General features: G+C 41.8%; 1 protein-coding gene across 1 annotated transcript in view; it reads right to left on the bottom strand.

Annotated features, from left to right (window-relative positions):
- The window catches only part of patj (PATJ crumbs cell polarity complex component), a 259,683-nt gene that overhangs the window by 212,720 nt on the left and 19,554 nt on the right, over nucleotides 1–27,409 (bottom strand). Inside the window, 8 exon segments of the mRNA XM_030132683.1 lie at nucleotides 104–233; nucleotides 350–438; nucleotides 1,693–1,795; nucleotides 1,972–2,214; nucleotides 2,750–2,878; nucleotides 20,207–20,390; nucleotides 21,461–21,600; nucleotides 23,417–23,623. Of these exon segments, the coding sequence (XP_029988543.1) occupies nucleotides 104–233; nucleotides 350–438; nucleotides 1,693–1,795; nucleotides 1,972–2,214; nucleotides 2,750–2,878; nucleotides 20,207–20,390; nucleotides 21,461–21,600; nucleotides 23,417–23,623 (1,225 nt within the window).

Genomic DNA, 27,409 nt, shown 5'->3' with positions numbered 1-27,409 from the left:
ACTTGAATATTGTCAGTAGTGCAATAATGTGAATCACAGCGGATGCAGAAATGTGGCGCCGGAGACACAACCGTCTACAAAGGGTTAAATGTGTTCCATGTACCTTTATCCAGAGACCTCTCCAGACCTCGGCCTTTCTTCCGAACCACGGTGAGAACCACGGTGTCGCCCGTCTGCTTCATCACCTGCAGCACCTCCTGATTGGTCAGGCCGTGGACACTGACGCCGTCCAGCTGAAGAAGAGGAGGAAGACGAAGGACGAAAAGGAACATCTGATGAGTATGTGAGGGTTTATGAAGACAGAGCTTCTGAAATGCAGACGTGTGGAGCTCAGAGCTCAGATTCTCACAGCGATCAGCCGGTCGTGGACTCGGATGTTTCCGCTCTGATCCGCAGCGCTGCCCGGAACCACATGTTTAACAAACACACCGACGGCATCTGGACGGGACGAGAGACATAGAGATACAACAGAGAGAGAGAGTTAATACAAATATGACTGACTTTGGTTTGATATGAATGAAAGAATCAATGCAAGTAGAATAAAAAGTAGCAGGAAAGAAATTATCAATACTACAATGTGTGTGTGTGTGTGTGTGTGTGTGTGTGTGTGTGTGTGTGTGTGTGTGTGTGTGTGTGAAAGTAAAAGTAAACAGCACAATACAGCCACCAACAAAAACAAATGCCCAACGTAAATTAACAACTTAAGACAACCAAAAAGAAATATATATTATTATACAAAAGACATACTTCATATAATTGTAGTGTTATTTAAACACCTGAAACAGAAAAGGAAGAAGAAAACACTTATTAAACATTTATTTAATCCTGTCCCTTTTGTCCCATGGGTGAAGGTGTTTAAGGCTTTTATTCTGCTCACTTTCAACTTTAAAACAAAGAATAATTATGCGATGAATAATATTTAAGGTTAATCTAATCCATTACAGACAGTAGAACCTTGAAGTACAAGTTTAATTCTTTCCATGACCAAGCTCGTTTTGTGATTTCATTCATTTTTCCTATTGAAATTAATTGAAATAAAATGAACCAGTTCTAGCCCCAAAAAACAACCAAAAATTATATTAAGGCTTTTTAAAACTGAAAAAGTGCAGTTAGTTAATCCATTCTAATTCATCTGATCTCATCTCATCCGAACTATTTTCTTAATTCATTAGAAATGCACCTATTACAATAGGACTTGTCACTGTTACTGGAACAATACAAATCAGTTTAGCAGCTGTCTTTTTTTTAGCAGCAAGTATTTCAGGTGAGAAAAGAATATATAAAATTATCACAAAATTAAACTGAAAAAATATTAACAATATACAAAACTACAAAGAAATGCAAAAAGCCAACACTATACTACAGAAAAAAGACAAATGTACAGCATATAATGGATATAAACAAGAAATATAGGATATATACAGGTTATATATATATATATACATATATATATATATATATATATATATATATATATAAACTAAAGGCATGGTGCATGAGTGGGTGTTACTGCACTGAAGGTTGGGGTGATGTAGTTGGACGCAGGTCGTTCAGAGTAAAAGCTTCGAGGCTACTTTAAATAATCCGTTTCTCCACTGCTCATAATCTATAACTTATATGTTCACGTGTGTGCTTTTATGTCTTCCATTTAATACTTTTGAAGCCCTGTGTTTATTCGTCTTCCTGTCGTACCTTGGCTGGTAAGAGGGTTGTATCCGATGATGGAGATGCCCAGACTCTGACCCTCCTTCTTAGTCAGAGGAACCTCGTGGATCTCATAACCTTCCAGGTTTGGCTGAAACACACAGCGGTTCATATACTTCAGCTCAGACTGTGCAGGCGGCAGCAAATACAACACATAAAGCATCGAGTGGAGACAAAAAGGAAACAGACTGCTTCATCTTGTCTCAAAAACTGCTGAAAGTTTTCCTCCTAAACCCTTCTGATTTAAAAAAGGACCTTCGTTCTCACCGTCTTGCTGAGCCGCCTCTGGGGGGGTCGGGGGGGTAAAAAGGAGATGGGGGCGGAGTCTGGAGGTGGAGGAGGAGGAGGAGGCGGGGCCGCTGACCCCTGACCTTTGGGGTCTCTGGCGACGAGCATGCTCACACGATTCCCACAGCCCTGGAGGACTTTGACCACCTGGTCACTGGTGAGGCCGCTGGTGGGCGTCGACCCGATGCAGAGGATGTGGTCACCTGTCCGCAGACGCCCGTCCTGATTGGATGAGAAAAAAAAAAACAATGTCCCTGCATCTCAGCATCATGTTCCATCAAGAATCCATCCCCAGTTGAATGTGTGAGGTTGTCTGGTTCTGTTCTGTGTTCCAGTCCTGTGGTTCTAGATGCACATCAATCTAACTATAGAAGTGGGCGGGACTTCCACTGGAGGAGAACTCACCTCATTCAGTCAAAGTCCATATTTGACTTCTATCAGTGATCAGTAGAAACTAGACTGACATCTGGAACCATTTACATGTGATAAACCATCAAAATATGGACCATTACAGCTAAAGGCAAATTTTGAAAATATTTAAAAATTCATAAAAATGTTTTTAAAAATTCTCAAAACTGTGAACAAACTTAGTAGATATTGTCCCAAGGAAGCTCCATATGAAATTTTAGATCAATCCAATCACTATTTTCTTTAAAATGAAGAAAAAACCCATAATTCAGGTTTATTTTTTTCCTACATTTCCAAATTTCCCTTTCCAGTTCCCATGGCAACACTTTAATGTCCTACTGTAACTCACCCTGTCGGCCACGCTGTTTGGGATGAGTGTCCGGACCACCACGCCCGTCGACTTCCCTCCCACGATGCCAAAGCCCAAACCAGAGCCATCGTTGACCAGCTCGATCTCCTCCACATGACCCCACTGACCCTGAGGAAGAGGAACATAGATTAGATTAAGAAATGGCATAGAATAGACTAGAATAGAATAGAATAGATATAGTTTAGTAATAACAGAAGTAATAACAATCATTATAATACAGTGGTAAAAGTAATAGTAGTTGTAGCCACAATATATTAGGAAGTAATATATAAGCGTATATTAATGGTTTTGGTCTTTTTGTCCGAAAGTACAGTTAAAATATGACCCAAATATTTACAGTTTATGTCACAGGTGTCAAACATGCGTCCCGGGGGCCTAAACCGGACCACCAAAGGTTCCAATCCGGCCCACGGGATAAATTTGCAAAGTGCAAGTTAGGGCATCAAACTCAAAAATAATATCATAATAACCAATAAATAATGACAACACTATTTTCTTCTCTTTGATTTAGTGCAAAAAACATTAAATTATGAAAATATTTACATACAGAAACTATCCTTTAATAATAAAATGTGAATAACCTGAACAAAAATGAACCGGAAATGTCTAAAGAAAATTAAGTGTAATTTTAACAATATTCTGCCTGTTACTAAAAGTTTTGTGTCTTTGTAGATCTCATATGTAATGCACATGTAGAAATGATAAGTCGAGGCATAATACTGATAAATCTGTACTTATATTTTTTAAACAAATTTCTTTTTTTTTTCATGTTATTCACATCCTTTTTGTTTGGATAGTTTGTAAATGTAAATATTGGCATAATTGAATGTAATTTTTTGCACTAAAACAATTTGGAGTTGTCATTATTTATTGGTTATTATGCTATTATTGTACTGGTCCGGCCCACTGCAGATTAAATTGGACTGAATGTGGCCCCCAAAAGAAAATGAGTTTGACAGCCCTGGTTTATGTCAAAGAACAAAGTCCTATTAGTCACATAAAGACCATGTATAGATTTGCATTTTCTTTGGCAGATTGTCATTTAATTTGCTGTGAATGTGAGGTATTCAGTACAAGGCATTTAGTTTCCACATGTAGTATCGCAGTGTGCAGTAACAGATCCGACTCAGACGTGGACCACATTCAGGTCTGATCAGGTCCAGTCCTGGTGCACAGACCTGGGTTCAGCGGAGGAGGTTTGTTTCCTCTATCAGATGTGAGCTGTAATAAGAGAGCGCTTCCACCTGTGATTAGGGCCGCTTCATAAACACCGCTGGCAGGTTTGTGCAGCCTGTCATTGATCAGCAGCTGCTATCACACAGGAGGAAACGCTCACAGCTGTAATTACCTGCCGAGGTTCGCTCTAACGACCTTTCACCTCAGGACAGATCGTGGAGTGGCCGGACGGCGTGTGGAGCCGCTGCTCAGCCTCAGAAACCAAAGCACAGCTGAACCGTTCATGATGGGATTGAATCAGTTAGGCTGCATCTGCTCTGTTCATTTAGCCTTTGAATCAGGTTTAAAGTGACTTTTCCTGCACAGACCTGGTTAAGAGACATGTACTTCCTTTCAGAGAGAGTAAATATAATAATATATAACAATATTAAGATCACTGCACTTTCTTTTAGCCATTTTGTTTTTAATACATATCACCATACAGTCGCGGAAAAAATTATTAGACCATCCAAAGTCATCAAAAACAACGGTTATCCAATCCAGTCCTAACTCCTGTGTGTGTCATGTGACTAAAACAGACAGAAAACAAAACATGGAATGAATCAAAGCACTGTTTTTGTCAGTACAATGACACAGATACTGATGGAAGAACTGAAGTGATTTGGGTTTTTATCCAGAAAACATGTTCAATGGATAGATGTCAGCTCTGAAATTCAACTACTATGAGCTGTTTGTGTTGTTCTCATTATATTTGTCCAAACAAATGGACCTTTAGTTGGACCAGGCATTAACATGAACAAGAAACTGAAGAAAACAAGGGGTGGGCGAAGAATTTTTTCTGTGACTGTATGTACTGTAGCTGTTACTTCACTTTAGCGTTGGTAATGACTAAAAAGTGTAGTTTCTGTTCTTACTGTTAACAGCTACTCTCCTTAAAAATCTATCCATGCAAATACTGTAAATAATATTCTCTTTTAGCACAGTTATAGCTCATTATAGAACTCTGTTGTTTCTTTGTTTAGTTTCCTTTTTACTGTTTTATCTGCATGTTATTCCGCCTCTTGGCCAGGTCATCCTTGTAAATGAGAACTGGGTCTTAACTGACCTGCCTGGTTAATTAAATAAATAAATAACATTTATTGTCACTTTTGCATAAATGTTGATAATACACTATGAACAGAATATGTGAAGGTTTGATAACCTGTTTCTATCTTATAATTTAATCATGCTTTTAGATGTAAAGCACTTTGGGCTTCTTTATGTTGTTGTAAAGTGCTATAGAAATAAACTTTGATTTGATCTGGTTTGGATTTGATGAAGCCAACTTTATGACTTTTTAAGACATTTTTCAAGGTGTCTTTAGTGAAATTCCAGACCTTACATTCATATAAATAACAGCCCAAATGCCTGTTAAACCCCTTTTCCACCAAATTAAATAAATAAAAATAAATAAAAACTAATGAACAAGTCACATGTTTGATCCTTCTGAAAGCAGTACAAAGACATCCAGATTTTTTACATTTCTTTGCCGTTTGTGTTAAAAACCTCTTTAAATATATTCCCTCATTCATGTGGTACATTATAATCTACATTTGCTCTAGGTTTTAAATTTAACAATTACTCAAATACGCAAGTATTTACTTTGCAGATTAATCAATAATTAGTTGCCGCTACAGTCGTAGTTAATCACAGCTTGATATTAAAAGTCTCAAAGTGCAATAAAACAATATTTACATATAAAACATGACAAATTAAAAACACTTCAGCATTTAGACTGACACTGGGTCATGTGACGGGAGTTTACAAACTTTCTCCCCTCACTTCTTCTTCTTCTTCTTCAGCTCATTTCCCATTTTAAAAGCCCCCCTCAGATTTCTTTAACTGCACAATCTGGTATTTTTATCCCTGTTTTCCTCCTTTTCATCATTTTTAGGACAGCGGTAAATTAACTCTCCCATCCCGAGTGCATCTGCTGACACATCGGCCTAATCGATGGTGGGATAATGTTGACTAAATAGACAAAAAGCGGCAGAGTGATGTCTGACCGGCTGATTTATGTGTCGTTTTATGAGCGGGTTTATGACGTGGAGTTTTCTGCTGGAGTCGGACCGATTCCAGCAGAAACAGGTTGGCCGGTGCGTTGGTGGGCCTGAAGCCTCCCGGCAGAGCGGCGTTTGGCTGCAGGAGGCCGACGCTTCGCCAGGTGACAGCGGCAGTAAAGTCCCAGTCAGAGCTGGCTTTTTATTCCTGATGCTCCATTAAACACGACCTCTGTGACTTTCTTCAAGCCAACAGTTTGAGAATTTCCAGTCAGGTTTTAGGAACATCACAGCACAGCGTCACCACTGAGCTTCTACTGCTTCAGATCAGGGACTTGTCTCTATACTGGTCTTATTAGACCTTAGTGGTGAGTTCAATACAGTCGACCATCACATCCATCCTGTAACGACTGGAACAATCAGTCAGTATTAAAGGAACTACATTAATGTGCTTTAAATCTAACAGCTCGCTTTCAGTTTCAGTTTCAGTTTGTTAAAGGAGTGATATTTTGCTTTTTTAATGGAATTCTTCATTTTCAAACATTTCTCTGTGGTCTCCATAAACTGTAAATCAGTGGTTTCCAACTTTTTTTGGTCGTGACTCCATTTTAACATCACAAATTTTTGGCAACCCCAGACATTCAAAACAGAGACTTTTTTTTTTGTTGCTAAAATTAATTTGTTTTTGATCATGTAATAGTTTTCTATACTATGTTGCAAATAAACGTTAATGTTAGAGGACATTCAGTCTGTATAATGTCTGTTATTGTGGACAGAGGCAGTAAATCCAGGTGTAGATTACTGCACAAAGGCTCAGGATCTGTCCAGTCAGTCCAGCTGGGATTTACAAGGAGGACAATTAATACTGAACAAACAAGAACTGAAACTATGAATTATGAAAGAGCTGCAGCATCTGAAACTGACCACAATGAACATTTGACACACAAACACAACCACCGTGCTGCAGTTTCAGCTTCAGTTTGTCATGTCTGTTATGGATAGGGATTGTCTCTGCCAACTCACCATAGATTTTTTATTAGCCAGGGGGTTTTTTTGTTCGTTTGGGGTTTTTTTAATCAATTACTAGCAATTTCAGGTGACCCAATTTGAATTCCAGGCGACCCCACGTGGGGTCCCGACCCCAAGGTTGAAAAACACTGCTGTAAATGCTCTGCTTGAGTCAGAATTCTTCATGAATTCAACTCCACAGGTTCATCTTCAACCCTATGATGTTGTCATCAGGGTTTAACTTTGTACATTTATATTGTAGCGAGGACTTGCTAGTCTTAGAACTTGAAGTTTCAGGGTGTTATGACTTCTGTAATGATAATGATATATGGTAAATGGATAATAGATCATGATAACGGTAATGATAAACTTTATTTCGAACATAAGTGGAAATAACATATAAAGGTGAACGACAGGCCAAAATAAACTACAATAAACTACATTAAATGGAACACTCCAAAATATTGAAGACAATAAGTGATTTATCATATTAAGAACAATCAAATTAATTAAACATTATGTTCCACTTGCATAATAATGTTTTGTTTTAATGTGGAAACATTACTGGGAAGTGTGGTAGTAATCTTTGATCTCTGTGGAAGTCTAATGTGTTTTACTGATTGAAGTTTTTCTTGTTGAAGTAATAGAAGTAATTGTTTAGAGTTTTACAATTTACAGGAGTGATATTTTGCGTTTTTTCTTCATTTTCCCTCATTTCCCTGTGGTCTCCCTTCATGCCCCGCCCCCTCCAGGTTATTGGCTGTGCTGCTCTGTCCAGTTCAGCCAACAACTGAACATTGGAGGTAATGGGCTCCAAGTTTGGACATGTTTTCAGTTTTTAGTCCAACCGCTGCTGCTGACAAACAATTATGTCGAACTGGAGAAATGTTGGTCAGAAGTCTGGACCTGATATGTGCAAATGTGGAGACGGAACTAGTTATAAAACGTAACTAATTAAGCAGGAATTAAAACGGGTTTTAGAAATCTACTTGATTTTTGCTGAAGTTAATATAGAAATAACTCTGCAGCAGCTGGAGGGTTCAAATTCAAACTGTCTGAACCATTAGGGTTCAAATACACAAAGAAATGAAGCACAGACGAAGAACAGTGGGATTACACAAATATGAGCCTTTAAGTCCGTTCGTTTTCTCCCTTATCTTACCTGACAAAGCTGACCCCCCCCCCCCCCAAAAAAAAATGTTGAAAAACGACAAAATTCCAGTGAATGTCTCTCAACGCTACTGATATTGGGGTATAATCTGGCCTGAGGAGTTCCAACTGGCCAAGGCCATAACATACCCGGGGTATAATCTACCCTAGGCTAACATAACAAATTAAGCAGGAATTAAAACGGGTTGTAGAAATCCACTCGATTTTTGTCCAAATTAAAATAAAGTTAGCTTTGCAGCAGCTGGAGGGTTCAAATCTGAACTGTATGCACTATTAGGGTCCAAATACACAAAGAAATGAACCACAGACTAAGAAAAGTGGGTTTAGAGAAATTTGACCTCTTTAATGCTGATAATGAATCTTCTCAGTACATCGCAGTTAGTCATGGAGTTCCTCAAGGCTCGGTTCTTGGACCACTAATGTTTACCTTACATATGCTTCCTTTAGGTACCGTGATAAGGAAACACTCCATCAATTTTCAACATTACGCTGATGACACCCAATTATACTTATCCATGAAACAAACAGACAAGAACGGCAGTAAAACCCCATTCAGAGTTGGGGGGGGGGGGGGGTGTTATGCCCGCTGCTCCATTAAACGTGACCTTGATACAGATGGGACATGAATAAAACAAAAAAGCGGGTGGATCGGAGGCCTGGTATGCAGGACGTGGCCTGGATCCAACGAGGAGGAGGAGGGGTAACAAACAAGAGGGACAGTGTAATTCTGTGTGATAACGACCCAACAATAGAGCAGAATCATTAGAGCTGAGGCCGACCTGAGCTGCTCTGCTCACATTAACAGTCCAGACCTGCTGCTGCTGCTGCTCGGTCGCCAAAACCTTCGTCTAAATGCTGCCATTTAAACATCCTGCTCTGGTAATATTTTCGTGTCCTCTCGTGTTTTTCAATCGAATAACTCAGGAACACACATTTACACGCACCAGTTTGTAAATGCCACTGGTGAGAGATTGTAGTCAACGTTCAGGTCCTGCTGCTTTTGGTTCCAAACACGAACCACCTCTGTAGAACTGAATAATCCAAACTAGAACCACAACCACTGACTGATTATTTGTCCACTATTAGATTCATCGACAGCTATTTCAATAATCAAACTGATTAATTTAATGAGGAAAAAAAAGGTAAATTCTGACTGTAACTTTATGAATGTGAATGTTTTTAGTTTTCTTTTTGCATGAGGTACAGAGTGATCAATCTTTGGGTTGTGGACATCATCCAGTGGGTTTGGAAACTCTACTACAGCTGTTTTCTGATATTTTACAGACCAATCAATTATTATTATCGATAATGAAAATAAGCAAATGTTGCATCCAATGGCTTAAACCATGACATCATCAGTCTTGGAAAATGACGGATGGGGCTCCAGTGGTTTGTTCGTGCCATTTGAAGCGACTGGACTCAAAACGTGATGGTGCTGGAGTTGTTTGCGCCGTTCAGTTGGCATTGGCCTAGTAACACAACAGGGTTATTGTTGTTGTTTGTGCATGTGGTTCGAGGTCATCAACCTCAGAACACTACAGGGTTGTTGGACATCATTCTCGAAACACGGAATGTGACGGGGTTTGAGTTGATTGTTGACAGCGTTTGAAGTCATCGGCCTCAGAACGCAACAAAGTTTCAGTTGTTCATTCACGGTCATCAGCCTCAGAATACGGAACATGATGAGGTTTGAGTTGTTCGTTGTCGTTGTCAATGTTGCTGTCATTGTTTTTTTTGTTTTGTGAGGCTCTGTATTAAAACTGACTCCTTGCTCAGAGGGTTGTTCTGAAGGGGCAGGAAGTGAGCTAGCTCGGCTAGCTGCCACCTCAGGGTTGTCGACAGCAGAGCTCAAATCCTTAGTCTTTCCACCTCCAAAAATGACAGTCAATTAATGTATATTATAGAGGGTGTATCAAAAAAATATATAAATTTTGAAAAATTACCTCCAGTTCCGCATTTAATCATTTTTGGAATTGTCTTTTCTGGACGTCTGTAGGTAGGGGATTGGTGGATATGTGTCCACATTTACAGACCCAGGTTTTCATGCATGAGTGAGCAGGAGCAAACTACACAATCCAAGTTCAAACTGGTTTGTGTGAAGTAGTGGTGGGATTTAAATCCAATCAAAGGTCATGGGAGGGGCCAATGGGAGGGGCCAATGGGCATCCATCTGGTTTTCCACTAAATTTCCAGGTTACAGCATTAACACTTTGGACACCATGTTAATTTCATTTCTTTACTCATGGCAGCTGTTCCTGCCTTTCAAAGTTTATTCAACTTGTTTAGGCCTGAAAATGTTAACCCTAACCCTAACCGGGCCTGTCCTCAGTGACATTTTCAGGCCTAAACAAGTTGAATTAATTTTGAAAGGCAGGAACAGCTGCCATGGGTAAAGAAATTAAATTGACATGGTGTCCAAAGTATTAACCTGGCAATTTTGTAAAATGTCATGAGATAATTTTTGTTACGATGTGGTGCTACATAAATAAAACTGGATTGATTGATCTTATAAAATACAATGCATCGCTCTATATGAAACCACCACCAGTTTATACAGTTGTTCACCTAAGGAAAATGAATCAGAAACATCAGATATAACAGTAAAACATATACGTATTTAAATACTTTTACTGAAGTGGGTTTTTCACACAGTACTTTTATTCTCAGTGGAGTATTTTCACTGCACTGTGGTCAATAATCAAAACATTTCCACATTCTGCACCAGCTCTGTTCTCTTTAGATAAATAATTAAAGGCTGAATTCCACCTCAGGACAATTTTTGACTTAAATAATAAATTATTTGACTCAATAACTTTGAATAAAGCCCCACTAAACAGTCTCTTTATCGATTAACCCACTGACTCAGCAGCTTTGTGAAAACTGATCAATCATTTGTCATTTTCAGAGGAGGAAGCCTGACGTTTGACTGGTCACAACTCACCAAATGTGATGATCAAAGGGTTTTTTTTGTCACTTCTGATGGAAAAGTGATTATCTCTGTGTTTTCTACTTCACAATCCCAATCATTTCAGACTGTAAGGATGTAAAACTGATGCTGTTTGGATCATTTTGGTCCTAAAAACTGTAAATAAAAAAAAAAAAAAAAAGACTAGTAGATCACCTGATAATGGTCAAGTGACAGTTAGTTAGGTCTTGGTGAGTCTGTACCCAGTGTAGAAGCCCCAAATGAACCCTAACCCAGATTAAACTCAGGTATAGTTTGGCCCAGGTCAGAGGATACACTGGGGGATGAACTGTGCAAGGCCCGACTGTGTGAAGAGGATCTGATTGTAAAGAAAAGTGAGGAAATATATTGTGTAAATACAAAGAGATAAAACATTTTTCATGGAACATCAGTGTATGATCTTGGACACATGTGTCACTACCGCCAGTGTACCACTACCACACCTACTGTCCTTATTACGGTGACTCAGAACACTCCAACCTTCAATCTGCAGCCAGCAACAGAACATGCCCTTTATGCTGAAAACAAGCATGATCATTTTGATGTTGATATCAGGGTTTAACTTTGTACTTTTATATTGTAGCGAGAACTTGCTAGTCCTAGAACATGAAGTTTCAGGGCATGATGACTTTTATAATGATAACAGTAATGATCACGATAAACTTTATTTCGAACATAAGTAGAAACAATAAATGAACGTGAACAAAAGGCCAAAAGACATTACAAATTTAAATGGAACGCTCCAAAATATTCAAGACAATAAGTGATTTATCATATTAAGAACAGTCAAATTAATTAAAGATTATGTTTCACTTACATAATAAAGTTTTGTTTTAATGTGGAAACATTACTGAGAAATGTGGAAGTAATCTTTGATCTTTGTGGAAGTCTAATGTTTTTACTGATTGAAGTTTTTCTTGTTGAAGTAATATAAGTAATTGTTTAGAGTTTTACAATTTACAGGAGTGATATTTTGCTTTTTTTTTAATGGAATTCTGCATTTTCAAACATTCCCCTGTGGTCTCCATAAACTGTAAATGCTCTGCTTGGCTCTGAGTTCTTCATTCATTCAACTCCACAGGTCCATCTGCAACACTATTTCTGACTAACGACACCACAAAGGTAATTGGAGCACTGGCCCTTTAAAAGCACAGGAGACATTTCAGGCCCCGCCCCCTCCAGGTTATTGGCTGTGCTGCTCTGTCCAGTTCAACCAACACCTGAACATTTGAGGCAATGGGCTCCAAGTTTGGGCAGATTTTCAGTTTTTACTCCAACCACTGCTGCTGACAAACAGTTACGTTGAACTGGAGAAATGTTGATCAGAAGTCTGGACCTGATATGAGCAAATGTCGTGATATAACTAGTTATAAAACGTAACTAATTAAGCAGGAATTAAAAGCTGTGGAAATCCACTGGATTTTTGCTGGAATGAATATGAAGATAACTCTGCAGCAGCTGGAGGGTTCAAATTCAAACTGTCTGAACCATTAGGGTCCAAATACACAAAGAAATGAAGCACAGACTAAGAAAAGTGGGTTTAGACAAATATGAGCCTTTAAGTCAGTTCGTTTTCTCCCTTATCTGACCTGACAAAGCTGAACCCCCAATAAACTGTTGAAAAACTATGAAATTCTTATGAATGTCTCTCAACACTACTGATATCATGGGGGTATAATCTGGCCTGAGGGGTACCAACTGACCAAGGCCATGACATACCCGGGGTATAATCTACCCTAGGCTGCTTTAACCCCAGGTATAGTCCGGACGGGGGGGTGGGGGGTGGTGGTATAATGTATCCTAGGCTGCTTTAACCCCAGGTATAGTCCGGACGGGGGAGTGGGGGTGGGGGGTGGTGGTATAATGTATCCTAGGCTGCTTTAACCCCAGGTATAGTCCGGACGGGGGGGTGGGGGTGGGGGGTGGTGGTATAATGTATCCTAGGCTGCTTTAACCCCAGGTATAGTCCGGACGGGGGGGTGGGGGTGGGGGGTGGTGGTATAATGTATCCTAGGCTGCTTTAACCCCAGGTATAGTCCGGACGGGGGGGGGGGGGGTGGGGGGTGGTGGTATAATGTATCCTAGGCTGCTTTAACCCCAGGTCTAGTCCGGACGGGGGGTGGGGGGTGGTGGTATAATGTATCCTAGGCTGCTTTAACCCCAGGTATAGTCCGGACGGGGGGGTGGGGGTGGGGGGTGGTGGTATAATGTATCCTAGGCTGCTTTAACCCCAGGTATAGTCCGGACGGGGGGGGGGGGGTGGGGGGTGGTGGTATAATGTATCCTAGGCTGCTTTAACCCCAGGTATAGTCCAGACGGGGGGGTGGGGGTGGGGGTGGGGGTGGTGGTATAATGTATCCTAGGCTGCTTTAACCCCAGGTATAGTCCGGACGGGGGGGTGGGGGTGGGGGGTGGTGGTATAATGTATCCTAGGCTGCTTTAACCCCAGGTATAGTCCGGACGGGGGGGTGGGGGTGGGGGTGGTGGTATAATGTATCCTAGGCTGCTTTAACCCCAGGTATAGTCCGGACGGGGGGGGGGGGGGGGGGGGGTGGTGGTATAATGTATCCTAGGCTGCTTTAACCCCAGGTATAGTCCGGACGGGGGAGTGGGGGTGGGGGGTGGTGGTATAATGTAACCTAGGCTGCTTTAACCCCAGGTATAGTCCGGACGGGGGGGGGGGGGTGGGGGGTGGTGGTATAATGTATCCTAGGCTGCTTTAACCCCAGGTATAGTCCGGACGGGGGGGTGGGGGTGGGGGGTGGTGGTATAATGTATCCTAGGCTGCTTTAACCCCAGGTATAGTCCGGACGGGGGAGTGGGGGTGGGGGGTGGTGGTATAATGTAACCTAGGCTGCTTTAACCCCAGGTATAGTCCGGACGGGGGGGTGGGGGTGGGGGGTGGTGGTATAATGTATCCTAGGCTGCTTTAACCCCAGGTATAGTCCGGACGGGGGGGTGGGGGTGGGGGTGGTGGTATAATGTATCCTAGGCTGCTTTAACCCCAGGTATAGTCCGGACGGGGGGGTGGGGGTGGGGGTGGTGGTATAATGTATCCTAGGCTGCTTTAACCCCAGGTATAGTCCGGACGGGGGGGTGGGGGTGGGGGGTGGTGGTATAATGTATCCTAGGCTGCTTTAACCCCAGGTATAGTCCGGACGGGGGGGGTGGGGGTGGGGGGTGGTGGTATAATCTACCCTAGGCTGCTTTAACCCCAGGTATAGTCCGGACGGGGGGGTGGGGGTGGGGGGTGGTGGTATAATGTATCCTAGGCTGCTTTAACCCCAGGTATAGTCCGGACGGGGGGGTGGGGGTGGGGGGTGGTGGTATAATCTACCCTAGGCTGCTTTAACCCCAGGTATAGTCCGGACGGGGGGGGGGGGGTGGGGGGTGGTGGTATAATCTACCCTAGGCTGCTTTAACCCCAGGTATAGTCCGGACGGGGGGGTGGGGGTGGGGGGTGGTGGTATAATCTACCCTAGGCTGCTTTAACCCCAGGTATAGTCCGGACGGGGGGGTGGGGGGTGGTGGTATAATGTATCCTAGGCTGCTTTAACCCCAGGTATAGTCCGGACGGGGGGGGGGGGGTGGGGGGTGGTGGTATAATGTATCCTAGGCTGCTTTAACCCCAGGTATAGTCCGGACGGGGGGGTGGGGGTGGGGGGTGGTGGTATAATGTATCCTAGGCTGCTTTAACCCCAGGTATAGTCCGGACGGGGGGGTGGGGGTGGGGGGTGGTGGTATAATGTATCCTAGGCTGCTTTAACCCCAGGTATAGTCCGGACGGGGGGGTGGGGGTGGGGGGTGGTGGTATAATGTATCCTAGGCTGCTTTAACCCCAGGTATAGTCCGGACGGGGGGGTGGGGGTGGGGGGTGGTGGTATAATGTATCCTAGGCTGCTTTAACCCCAGGTATAGTCCGGACGGGGGGGGGGGGGGGGGGGGTGGTGGTATAATGTATCCTAGGCTGCTTTAACCCCAGGTATAGTCCGGACGGGGGGGTGGGGGTGGGGGGTGGTGGTATAATGTATCCTAGGCTGCTTTAACCCCAGGTATAGTCCGGACGGGGGGGGGGGGGTGGGGGGTGGTGGTATAATGTATCCTAGGCTGCTTTAACCCCAGGTATAGTCCGGACGGGGGGGTGGGGGTGGGGGGTGGTGGTATAATGTATCCTAGGCTGCTTTAACCCCAGGTATAGTCCGGACGGGGGGGTGGGGGGTGGTGGTATAATGTATCCTAGGCTGCTTTAACCCCAGGTATAGTCCGGACGGGGGGGGGGGGGTGGGGGGTGGTGGTATAATCTACCCTAGGCTGCTTTAACCCCAGGTATAGTCCGGACGGGGGGGTGGGGGGTGGTGGTATAATGTATCCTAGGCTGCTTTAACCCCAGGTATAGTCCGGACGGGGGGGTGGGGGTGGGGGGTGGTGGTATAATCTACCCTAGGCTGCTTTAACCCCAGGTATAGTCCGGACGGGGGTACATATGGACTGGGTGGAGTGTCTGTTGCTGCTCAAACGTCACCGTCTCATTTGTCTGACTCGCTGTCATGTCGACATTCATTGATCGTGCCTCCTCTTTGACTTAAATACATATTGTGAGGAGCGATGCTGCGAGTGGAGCACTAACTTGATTTCCTATAGGCTTTAAGGTCATAAAAATCATCCGAGTCAATGTCAGCAGACTTACGGCTCGTCATAAACGGGAGGTCTCACTCTGATACGGAGGCGGGGCCTCAATGTGTCCTCCAGTTATGATTGACGCCTGCTCAGCAATGTTTGTTCTGAGTGACGGCCAAGTGTGTGTGTGTGTGTGTGTGTGTGTGTGTGTGTGTGTGTGTGTGTGTGTGTGTGTGTGCGTGTGTGACTGTAGAATAGAATAGAATAGAATAGAATAGAATAGAATAGAATGTCATTGTGTGCCAGGAGTGCTACACCAGTCAGCACAATAATATTAATAAAACACCAATACTTCAGCAAATAAGAACAGAGCTAATATAAAATTACAAAAACTAAAAATAAGATCAGAAAATACTGTATAAAATTACTACATAACACTACATAACATTTTACAAAAGTAACATAATACAGAGCTAAGTAGAATAAAAAATTATATTTATGAAAACACTACGTATATCTATGAAACAATATGCACATCTATGAACTCAAGTCTATATAAAAATAGTGCATTTATATTTTGATAATTATTGAATGAATATTGTATTGTTGTAGTTGGTGACGTAGTCCATCTGGTCTCCACACCAATTTTTTTGTGGTCTCGGTCTCATCACAGACTCAACTCATGTGGTCTCGGTCTTGTCTTGGTCTCGATGGGATTTGTCCAAAAAACACATCATCACAGAACAGTATCATTATTTATTAGGTGTCCTCTTGAAGACATGAGGACAAAACAATAGAAAAGATAATATGAATTTGATTTAACTAGTCATGACACTTTACACCAATTTCTTTTTGCTCTACAATTGGTATGAGTAATCATGTCATGTCGATTCTAACTCGAGTCTGTTTTTGGTCTTGGTCTGGTCTTAGTGTGTCATGGTCTTGGTCTTGTCTTGGTCTCGATACCCTCCGGTCTCAGCAGAGTCCTGGTCTCGGTCTAGTCGGTCTTGACTACAACACTAGTTGTTGCAGAACAGAACATTACTGCACCCCATCTTGTGCGTAAAGGTGTGTGTGCTGGGGATAAAGCTGATTTCAGCGATGCTCTGCAGCCTTAAAATTAATTTCACACTGAGCCATAAAACTGAACTACAACTAAATGTGCACACTCAGACTAAAATGAAGGGGTCGGCTTCAGTTTTCACTCCAGTTTGGCTCCAAAATGTAAAAAGCTGATGGCTGGTTTTAAAACTCAACAGCAGGACGTTTACTAACGGAGACACTTTAACATCCTCAATCCTCTCTGGACACTTTTCTACATTTTCCCAAGAATTATTCTGAAGTTAACTGTGACTTTTTTGTTTCTCTCAAACAGCCAACAGTAAAACTTTAGTGTCAGACCCTCTCCTCCCATCTGGAGTTTTGGGGCTGGTTGTTATGATCAGAAAATGCAGACGTAACCTGCCAAAGCCACGCATCTGTAGAATGAAATGTCAGTTTTTAGTGTTATGAAGCTACATTTATGACAGATACTTACTTGCTCGATGCATACAGGTTTTGGTAAAATGACAGATCCAAACTGATGTTCCTTCAATGCTACATGACATAAAATTTCAACACATATTATAGCGTGTGTTGGCAAGAAGAAAAGAAAAGCCCTGCTGTCCAGTCGGGGTAAACGCTGAGTTTGCACCTGAGCACCGAGTTTCAAGTCTAAAGTGTTTCCAGAAATAAAGAGATTTAGAAGTAGATCTTTACTGGAGCGCCGTATCACAGGCCATTTGTCTCTATTGAACCGTACTTAGAGTCACCGGTGTCTTTTTATCAGACAATCAGCCTGTTTAAAGGGAGAAAAACCTGCCACTGGAGCTTGGTCAAATGTGAACCACGATGAACACGGACCAGAAAAAGAAAAGAATCTGTGGAGCTCAGGCAGAAAACGTCTGTCTGTCATTCCTCAGCTGAGTCTCTGTCGTTACACTGAACAGTTTCTTAGTTCCATCCACCACAAACAGACCATGTGTTTACATTCAGAGAACACCAGGAGGAACTGGGCATCTGAGGAACTTTGTCGCGACGTGCATTGTGGGAAACGAAGGCTCGCACCGCTGCCTGACAGCGGCAGCGCGACCATATGATATTATATGGATGAAACAAACACGACGTGGAAACAGCTGAAGGAATATGCACAGAGGGAAGAAGCTCCTGCCGTTTCCGCGTTGTGTCTGAAGCAGCTGCTGCTGTCAGACAGCGGTGCGAACCAGTGTTTCCCACAATGCACGTCGTGACAAAATTCCTCAGATGCCCAGTTCCCTCCTGGTGTTCTCTGAATGTAAACACATGGTCTGTTTGTGGTGGATGGAACTAAGAAACTGTTCACTGTAATACAAGAGACTCAGGTGAGTAATCACAGAAAGACTTACAGATTCATGATACTGAGGATATAACTGAGGTTTTACACATTTGATGAAAAATTGGTCATGAAAGTCTCCCGCACCTTTAAAGGTAAAGGTTGTAAGACCATCTCCAAACAGCTGGATGTTTCTGTAACTACAGCTTTAAATTTTATTAACCTTTTAACCTCTGATGTGTCTGTGGTGAGCGTTTTAATGTACGATCTATTTTAAATATTCTTAAAAATTCAACCGTTTACTCAATAGGAAAAAGTTCCAATCATGCTGATACAATAGACCTTGTTTTTTCCACAGATTTCTGGGCATGCTCAGTGCACCTCCCACCACCTGTGGAATGGAGTGAGACCGACTCACTATAAAAATAGATGGTGTGGGCTTTTATTTTTTTACACCGTTTTCCTTGTTTTTTGTTTTTACTGTTATTTTCAGTGTTATTCTGATTTTCCTTTATTTTTTGTCTGTGTTTTTACTGAGTTTTGACTGTGGAACTGCTTTATGGAGTTCAACCAGGTGTCAAAAAGCAGCTGGACTGATTTAGAGAAAAAAAAAAAAAAGCGCCCCAGAACTAAAAGTACTGGGATCAAATTCAAATCCTTGTTGTTCAGTGTGTTCCAGTTCACAGTTCAGGTTCAATATCCTAAATCTCTTATTGATGTACACTCTGAGTGCCTTATTTAATCATAAACCTGTCAAACGTCAATTCCTCTCTTTGTGTTTTTCTGTTCTTCCACCTGTTTTGACCCTAAAACACACAGTAAAACACAAACACATACTCACAGCAGCTTGAATGAACCTGAAACAGACGCACCTTTACCTGGGATCAGGGCTCAGGGGTTAAAGGGTTAAAAAGTGTCAGGTCCATGAGTCTGCAGATGAGCTCCAGGATGTGGACACAAGAAGAAATGAAATCAGAATGAAATCAATGAAATCCGAAGAACTAGATCAGAAGGACAGTGTGATGGTCAAGGTCACAGTCTGATCACATCAACACCAGTGGAGTCCATGGAAGAAGAACCAGGAGAACGTCATTACTGACAGAAAAAGGACCAGTGGTCCTGTATGTCACTGGCATATTCTATAGAAACAACACCAGTGTGTGAGGTTGTTCAGGTTCTGTCTCTGTGTTCCAGTCCTGTGGGCCGGATGCACATCAATCTAACTATAGAAGTGGGCGGGACTTTCACTGCAGGAGAACTCAACTCATCCAATCAAAGTCCATATATGACTTCTATCAGTGATCAATAGGAACTATATTGATATCTGGAACCATTTTCAATATTTTAAAAAAAATTCGACAAAAATGCAAAAATCAAAAATTGTCTAAACTGTACACAAACTTTGTAGACATTGTCACAAGGAATTTAAATATAAAATTTTAAATGAATCCAACCAGTAGTTTCAGAGAAGAAGGTTGTTAAAATGTAGACATTTGTGACCTTGAGTTTGACCCTTCAAGGTCACTCAAGGTCAAAGGACATAGACCCAAATGAAAGTCCATATATGACTTCCTATCAGTGATCAATAGACAATATAATTAATATACATATAAACCTCCAATATAACTCAATATATTGATATCTCAAACTACTTCAATGTTACCAGCCATCAAAATGAGGCAAATTTGACATATTTCAAACATTTACCAAAAATTCAAAAGTCAAAATTTCTCAAAACTGTGAAAAACTTCATAGACATTGTCCAAGGAAGTGACATATTAAATCTGAAATGAATCCAACCAGCAGTTTCATCACAGAAGATGTTTGAAGAAATTGCTAACAAAGACGACAATGACCAGGACGGAAACGAAGAAGGTGACCTAAAAACTGAAATGACATTTGATGACAACATTTTTGGGGGAGTATTCTTTGGACTATTGACACAAAACTGGAGTTTTCTGGGCACGTCACACCGGTATTATGTTCAGAAAACTGAGGAACAGAATACGATGAATGCTGTGAAACACGGACGGGGCTCGGTCATGTTTTGGACACAGAGGAAAGCCTTCTGCTGTCATAGTGATGGACGACAGTCTGGTCCGGTTTCTTACCGTGTTGACGGGCGCTGCGGGCGGCGGCGGCGCTGCGTTCACTGTCCGCTCTCTGGCGACCACCAGCTCCACGTTCTGCCCCGGCTGCTGCAGCAGAGTGAGCGCCTGCTGTTGGCTGATGCCCGGCTCCAGAGGACTGCCGTTGATCACCAGGATCTGATCCCGCTCCTGCAGACGCCCATCTCTGCAACACAACAGCAGACATTTTCAACCAGATGGTGAAGACATTTCAACAAACAACCACAAACAACAGACATTATGTTTGTTTTCATTTAGACCAGGGATGTCAGTATCAGTTTAATTTAGGTTCTACTTTCAGCCCAATTTGATCTCAAGTGGGTAAGACCAGGAAAATAATACCATAAATAATAACCTATAATTAATGACAACTTAGTTTATGAAAATATTTACATTAACAAACTATCCTTTAACAATAAAATATGAATAACCTGAACAACTATGAACTGACTTTTTTCATTATTATTTTTTACTTATTAAAGTTTATTCTTCTTCATTTTCTTACCTATTTTGTTCAATTCGGTTCATTATTCATTAATTTTGCTGATGCTTTTTTGTTCCTTATTTTGTTCATTTTTTTCCTACTTTTTTACCATTTCTTTCTCTTTTTTTTAAACATTTTTTATTGTTTATTTACCAGGCCAAAATTTTTTCCATTAGTTTTTCTATTTCTAATAATTTTGTTTATTATTTTGTCCATTTTCTTGTCTATTTTGTTTTCATTCATCCACCCTCTTGTTCCCAGTGAATACAAACTGAAATTTTATGAAAAAGGTGAATCAGGACTGATAAATAGTTTAACACTTATAAGAAAATGATAACAATGTAAAACAAACCAGAAAAAGCACTGGACATGTAGTGAAATCTCTACAGTTGTGTTCTTGAAATATAATCCTGACCCTCCTTGAAACTGAGACTAAAGAAAGCAACGCCATCAAAAAAACCTTCAAACTTTCAGAGTTTGGTGCCGCTTTGTAAAAAAAAAAAAAACTAGAGCTCGGTTCTGTTTCCTATAGAAGGACCCAGTGCAACAACAGGGTGTGTGTTGAGTATTTAATGGTTTAGAGACAACAGTGGAACTCCACAAAACAGACCATTAGAAATGAAACCGGTTTCAGACACAGGTGATCTGGTTTGTAGATGAACCGCCTGCTGCTGTCCGTCATCCATCCTCTAATCCCGTATCGATGACCTGCTGCTCATATTTAGCGCAGACAAACCGCGATGATTACGAACCTGTGGGCGATGCCTCCGGGCTGGATGTGTTTGACGAAGACGCCTCGACTGCTGCTTCCAGACGGATTCAGACCGACGACGCTGAAACCCAGACCGCCGGACAGAGGCCGGGTCAGACTGACCAGCTCAGTGGGACGACCCTGGACACACAAAAACAGCAGCATGATACACAACTGGAGACGAACCAGTGTTTATTTGGACAACTGTGAAGACATTTGAACCCTTAGATCAGGGGGGTCAAAGTCAGTTTAGTTCAGAGGCCACATTGAGCCAAATTTGATCTGAAGTGGGTCGGACCAGTGAAATAATCAGATAATAAACAAGTGGTGCCAGGCACAACAAACCCCGCCCCTCACATGTATTGAATCTTATTTTGTCATCAATCCAGCTGATGTCATCATGTCTATGCGTGTGCTGATGTCAGCATATCAATTGCCTCCATATATATGGCAAGTTTGAAGTAAATTTAAACAAAATTTTGTGTTTTTATAGACATTTGAAATTTCGCCCATTATAAGTAAATGGGAGAAAGAAAAGGACTTAAAAAATTCATTAAAAATTTGAACTTTGACCTACTGTTCCCAATGTAATGTCATCTATTCTGGGTCACTGACAATCTGTAAACCCAATTTGGTATGAATTCAACCAATAGTTTTGCTGCTAGAGTGTTAATAAACAAACAAACAAACAAACTGAACCAAAAACAATGCCCCCTTGCCTCCCCTTCAGGGGCGGGCTAATAATGTCCACTCCAAACTTTCCCCGTCTGTTTTAGAGTGAAAAAGTAAAATTAGATGATGAAAATGTTCAATGTGAATAACATGAACTGAAATTTCTGAAGAAAAATAAGTGCAATTTAACAGTATTCTGTTTCTATGTACATTAAAACTGACAGATCACAGTGGATCTACAAACACACAAAACATTTAATAACAGACAGAATATGGTTAAAACTGCACTTAAGACATTTCAGGATGTTCATATTTGTTCAAAGTATTCAGGTTTTTTGTGAAATGATAGTTTGTTTTAGTGTAAATACAGTAAAATTACATGAATATGTTTACATTTACAAAGAGAACAATGTGAATGTGAGTATTTATAGGTTCCTATGACAGTATTTTATTGGTCTGACCCATTTGAGATTGAAGTGGTCTGGATGTGGAAGCTGAGCTAAAATCATTGTTGCTATCTTCAGTGTGTTTTTTTCCTTCATTCTAAGGGCTGGATTGGACCCTTTGGCAGGCCACATGTTTGGCACCCCTGCCTTAGATGAATAAGTGGGTTAAAATGACCCGGTGAGGTTCTTTACTTGCAATATCTTTGTAATGACAAGTTATTATCTCATATTCCAGGTATTCCTCAAAAAACATGTTATTGACATTACGCTGTTTAAATTCTTAACTTATCTTTTATAGATTTCATGAAATTGCAGTTTTAGTATTACTACCCCAAGCTTCCATAGGTGGGTCAAAATGACCCAAATTCATTTCCAATGGAATTTCATCTGAACCTTTGATTCAATTTAAAGTGAAACCAAAGGAAAAAAGGAAGGACACAAACACTCACTCACTGTAGACAATGTTCTTTTACTGTTATATACTATATTATATACTATATATACTTTGCTTTTCAAATTCTCAAAATATTAAAAAAATAATAATAATTTAAATGGTAAAAAAAAAAGAAAGAAAAACACAAAATATTTCAAACATAAAATCATTCTTCTGGACCAAAATATAATACAAATGATTATTTTGAACATGACAAAATGACAAAAGTGACATAAAAATTCTACCACACTGATTTAGTGTATGTATTATGACACTTTAGTTCATCTTATTCTTTGCATTACTTTTGTAACTGGTATTTTTTTCAGTATTTCTTCTGTTATAAACCTGAGTAAATAAATGTCTTTTAGACCCGCTGATCTGCAGGTGCGTGTGAGGCTCCTCCCACCTTGGCTGCTGTGTGGATCCACTCCTGCAGGAGGTCAGAGGAGGGCGGAGTCTGATGGATGGGCAGAGCAGCGCCATTGGTCAGGACGGAGGAGGTGGACAGAGTGGGCGGAGACGCGCTGCTGCCAGCATTCACGGCGCTCATGATCAGCTGACCTTTTCTGGAGAAGCTGATGTCACTGCAGGCGTCAGGAGGCATACTGCTGAGCTACAGGGAGGAAGAGGAGGAGGAGGAGAGAGAGGAAGAGGAGAAGGAGGAAGAGAGAGAGGAAGAGGAGGAGGAGGAGGAGAGAGAGGAAGGAGGAGGAGGAGGAAGAGGAGAGAGAGGAAGAGGAGGAGGAGGTGGAGGAAGAGGAGGAGGAAGAGGAGAGAGAGGAAGAGGAGGAGGAGGTGGAGGAAGAAGAGGAGGAAGAGGAGAGAGAGGAAGAGGAGGAGGAAGAGGAGGAGGAGGAGGAGAGAGAGAGGAAGAGGAGAGAGAGGAAGAGGAGGAGGAGGTGGAGGAGGAGGAGGAGGAAGAGAAGAGAGAGGAAGAGGAAGAGGAGGAGGAGGTGGAGGAAGAGGAGGAGGAAGAGGAGGAGGAGGAGGAGAAGAGAGAGGAAGAGGAGGAGGAAGAGGAGGAGGAAGAGGAGGTGGAGGAAGAGGAGGAGGAAGAGGAGAGAGAGGAAGAGGAAAAGGAGGAAGAGAGAGAGGAAGAGGAGGAGGAGGAAGAGAGAGAGGAAGAGGAGGAGGAAGAGGAGGAGGAGGTGGAGGAAGAGGAAGAGGAGGAGGAGAGAGAGGAAGAGGAGGAGGAAGAGGAGGTGGAGGAAGAGGAGGAGGAAGAGGAGAGAGAGGAAGAGGAGGAGGAGGAGGAGGAAGAGGAGAGAGAGGAAGAGGAGGAGGAAGAGGAGGTGGAGGAAGAGGAGGAGAAGGAGGAGGAGAAGGAGGAGGAGAGAGAGGAAGAGGAGGAGAAAGAGGAGAGAGAGGAAAAGGAGGAGGAGGAGGAAGAGGAGGAGAAGGAGGAGGAGAGAGAAGAAGAGGAGGAGGAGGAGGAGGAGGTGGAGGAAGAGGAGAGAGAGGAAGAGGAGGAGAGAGAGGAGGAGAGAGAGGAAGAGGAGGAGGAAGAGGAGGTGGAGGAAGAGGAGGCGGAAGAGGAGAGAGAGGAAGAGGAGGAGAAGGAGGAGGAGAGAGAGGAAGAGGAGGAGGAAGAGGAGGTGGAGGAAGAGGAGGAGGAGGAGGAGGAGGAGAGAGAGGAAGAGGAGGTGGAGGAGGAGGAGGAGAGAGAGGAAGAGGAGGTGGAGGAAGAGGAGGAGGAGAGAGAGGAAGAGGAGAGAGAAGAGGAGGAGGAGGGAGAGGAGGGGAAGGAAGAGGAGGAGGAGGAAAAGACATAAGGACGAATGTGTAAGAAAACAAAATCTCCAGACTCCATAAAAAAACTCTTCCTCAGTTTGACCTGCACAGAGTGCTGACCTTTGACCCCTGTGACCCCTGTGACCCCTGTGTATGTTGCCACTCTGTGTAAGTTCTCCAACACAAATTCAACAAACAGGCCTTGATGAGCAACAGCAAAACACAAGGAGAGGAAAAACTGATGAGGGTGTACCTGTGAATGAGCTGCAGACATGCCTGTTATTACAGCTTCATCTGTTTCAGCTTCAGCTCTGACAGTGTGGAAGCACAAACTGAAGGCAGGACATGCCTGTTATTACAGCTTCATCTGTTTCAGCTTCAGCTCTGACAGTGTGGAAGCACAAACTGAAGGCAGGACATGCCTGTTATTACAGCTTCATCTGTTTCAGCTTCAGCTCTGACAGTGTGGAAGCACAAACTGAAGGCAGGACATGCCTGTTATTACAGCTTCATCTGTTTCAGCTTCAGCTCTGACAGTGTGGAAGCACAAACTGAAGGCAGGACATGCCTGTTATTACAGCTTCATCTGTTTCAGCTTCAGCTCTGACAGTGTGGAAGCACAAACTGAAGGCAGGACATGCCTGTTATTACAGCTTCATCTGTTTCAGCTTCAGCTCTGACAGTGTGGAAGCACAAACTGAAGGCAGCGCTGGCCTCTGAGGACTGAACACTGAACACAGTCAGAGCTGGAGACCACCCAGAACAGAGTTCACTGGTAAACGAATCAAACTGAGTCAGATCTGAGTATGAGACCTGGAGCTGAGCAGTCATTCATCTTATTTACTCATGGCCTTTGTAAGATTAAAAAAACTGAGTTTTTATGTTTGGACATTAATCAGAACTTGTCTTTAGCCCTATAACCCCAAACGTATCATATTTTACCCATAAGTTTTGAAGCCCTCTACATGAGCAGTGTGACATTTTATTTCTTGAAAAACCTGATGTATACAATTAGATACATGTAATACACAGACACTCCACCAGGGGGAGGAGCTGATTCACCAGAGGCCTTTAGTGACACTACAAGACTGACAATAATAAGGAAGAACTTTGACAATTTTGAAAAGGAATTACCAATTTGTTAGACTTGTTTGTTTTATTACATTTTTGTTTGTTCAAAAGTAATCATATTTGAACGCTGACACCCAATGTATCAAATACGACACAAAATTGAAACTCATTCATGGAAATTGATATTTGAAAAAAAAAATGTTTCGGTTGTTCAGAAGGACCGATAAAGGCTCCAGTTTCAAAGAACTGGAATTTTCTGTCAAAGATTTAATGGTTGAAGCTTTAAAGGGTTAAAGACACACGATTACAGTGTGTAGATCAAAAACTGAAACTGGGTTTCTTCTTCAGGAATAAATTCTGTTTGTCTTCTCCGTCATGCAGCGTGGTACTGCGCTTCCCAACAAAAGCCATGGCTACAGCTATGGTAAGGCTTTTGTACTCCAAAGTTACTAATATGTCCCAAAATATTGGTCCTATCAGCTTACCGTTTTCTCTCGTCTGTTCCTTGACCATAAATACACAAGTATTCCAAACTGCAGCAGTCAGCTCTGGACAGATTTAGTGTGATGCCTGAGACACACAGAGTCCACTTCCCTTTTATATTATACAGTCACGGAAAAAATTCTGAGACCATCCAAAGTCATCAAATACAATGGTTCTGCAATCCAGTTCTAACTCCTGTGTGTGTCATGTGACTAAAACAGAAAAGAAAACATGGAATGAATAAAAGCACTGTTTTTGTCAGAACAGTGACACACATACTGATGGAAGAACTGAAGGGATCTGGGTTTTTATCCAGAAAACATGTTCAATGAATAGATATCAGCTGTGAAATTCATCTATGAGCTGTTTTTCTTGTTCTCATTATATTTGTCCAAACAAATGGACCTTTATTTGGACCAGGCATTGAAATGAACAAGAAACTGAAGAAAACCATGAGTGATCTAAGAATGTTTTCCTGTGTTTTTAAATTGTTTGCTGAACTCAACAACTTTTGCACTTTAAAAAATTACTGGTGACCTAAACTACACTGCACTTCAAAAATGTTGTCAAACTCTTGTTATTACTTTGTGTTTTTACAAACTTATTGCCTGTTTTTTTATTATTATAATTTATATATTTATTGTCATCACTGATTTTTTAACCTGTTTTTTATTATGGTGTGTGCTGCTGACCTCTTACCCAGGTCGCCCTTGTAAAAGAGATCTGGACTTCAGTGGGTCTTTGTACGGTTAAATAAAGGTTTAATAAAATAAATGTAGGAAACGACATAAAAACGTCATCGCTTTCACAACAACAACACTGTTGGCACAGAGATGAATGTTAATGCAATGGAAATCTAAAAATCCACCTAATGTGTCTGTGTGGTTTAATGACTAAAAGCAGTTCATACAGTTAGAGAAAAGCAAATACTCAAAGGATCTAGGGATAAATTATTTTCAGTATGGGACCAAGTGTTGACATATTCATATAAACTTAAAACCGTGACTACTCAGCAGGTATCTTACATTTGTACTTCAATTATTTGTCCATGTAAATACACTGCATGGCTATAACAGTGGTGAACCCATGTATATGTTTAATTTTATAACTACTG

The sequence above is a fragment of the Sphaeramia orbicularis genome, chromosome 4 (genome assembly GCF_902148855.1).
Source record: "Sphaeramia orbicularis chromosome 4, fSphaOr1.1, whole genome shotgun sequence".
Lineage (NCBI taxonomy): Eukaryota > Metazoa > Chordata > Actinopteri > Kurtiformes > Apogonidae > Sphaeramia > Sphaeramia orbicularis.
The sequence above is the reverse complement of the archived record's forward strand: the minus strand, read 5'-3'. Positions and strand labels throughout refer to the sequence as shown.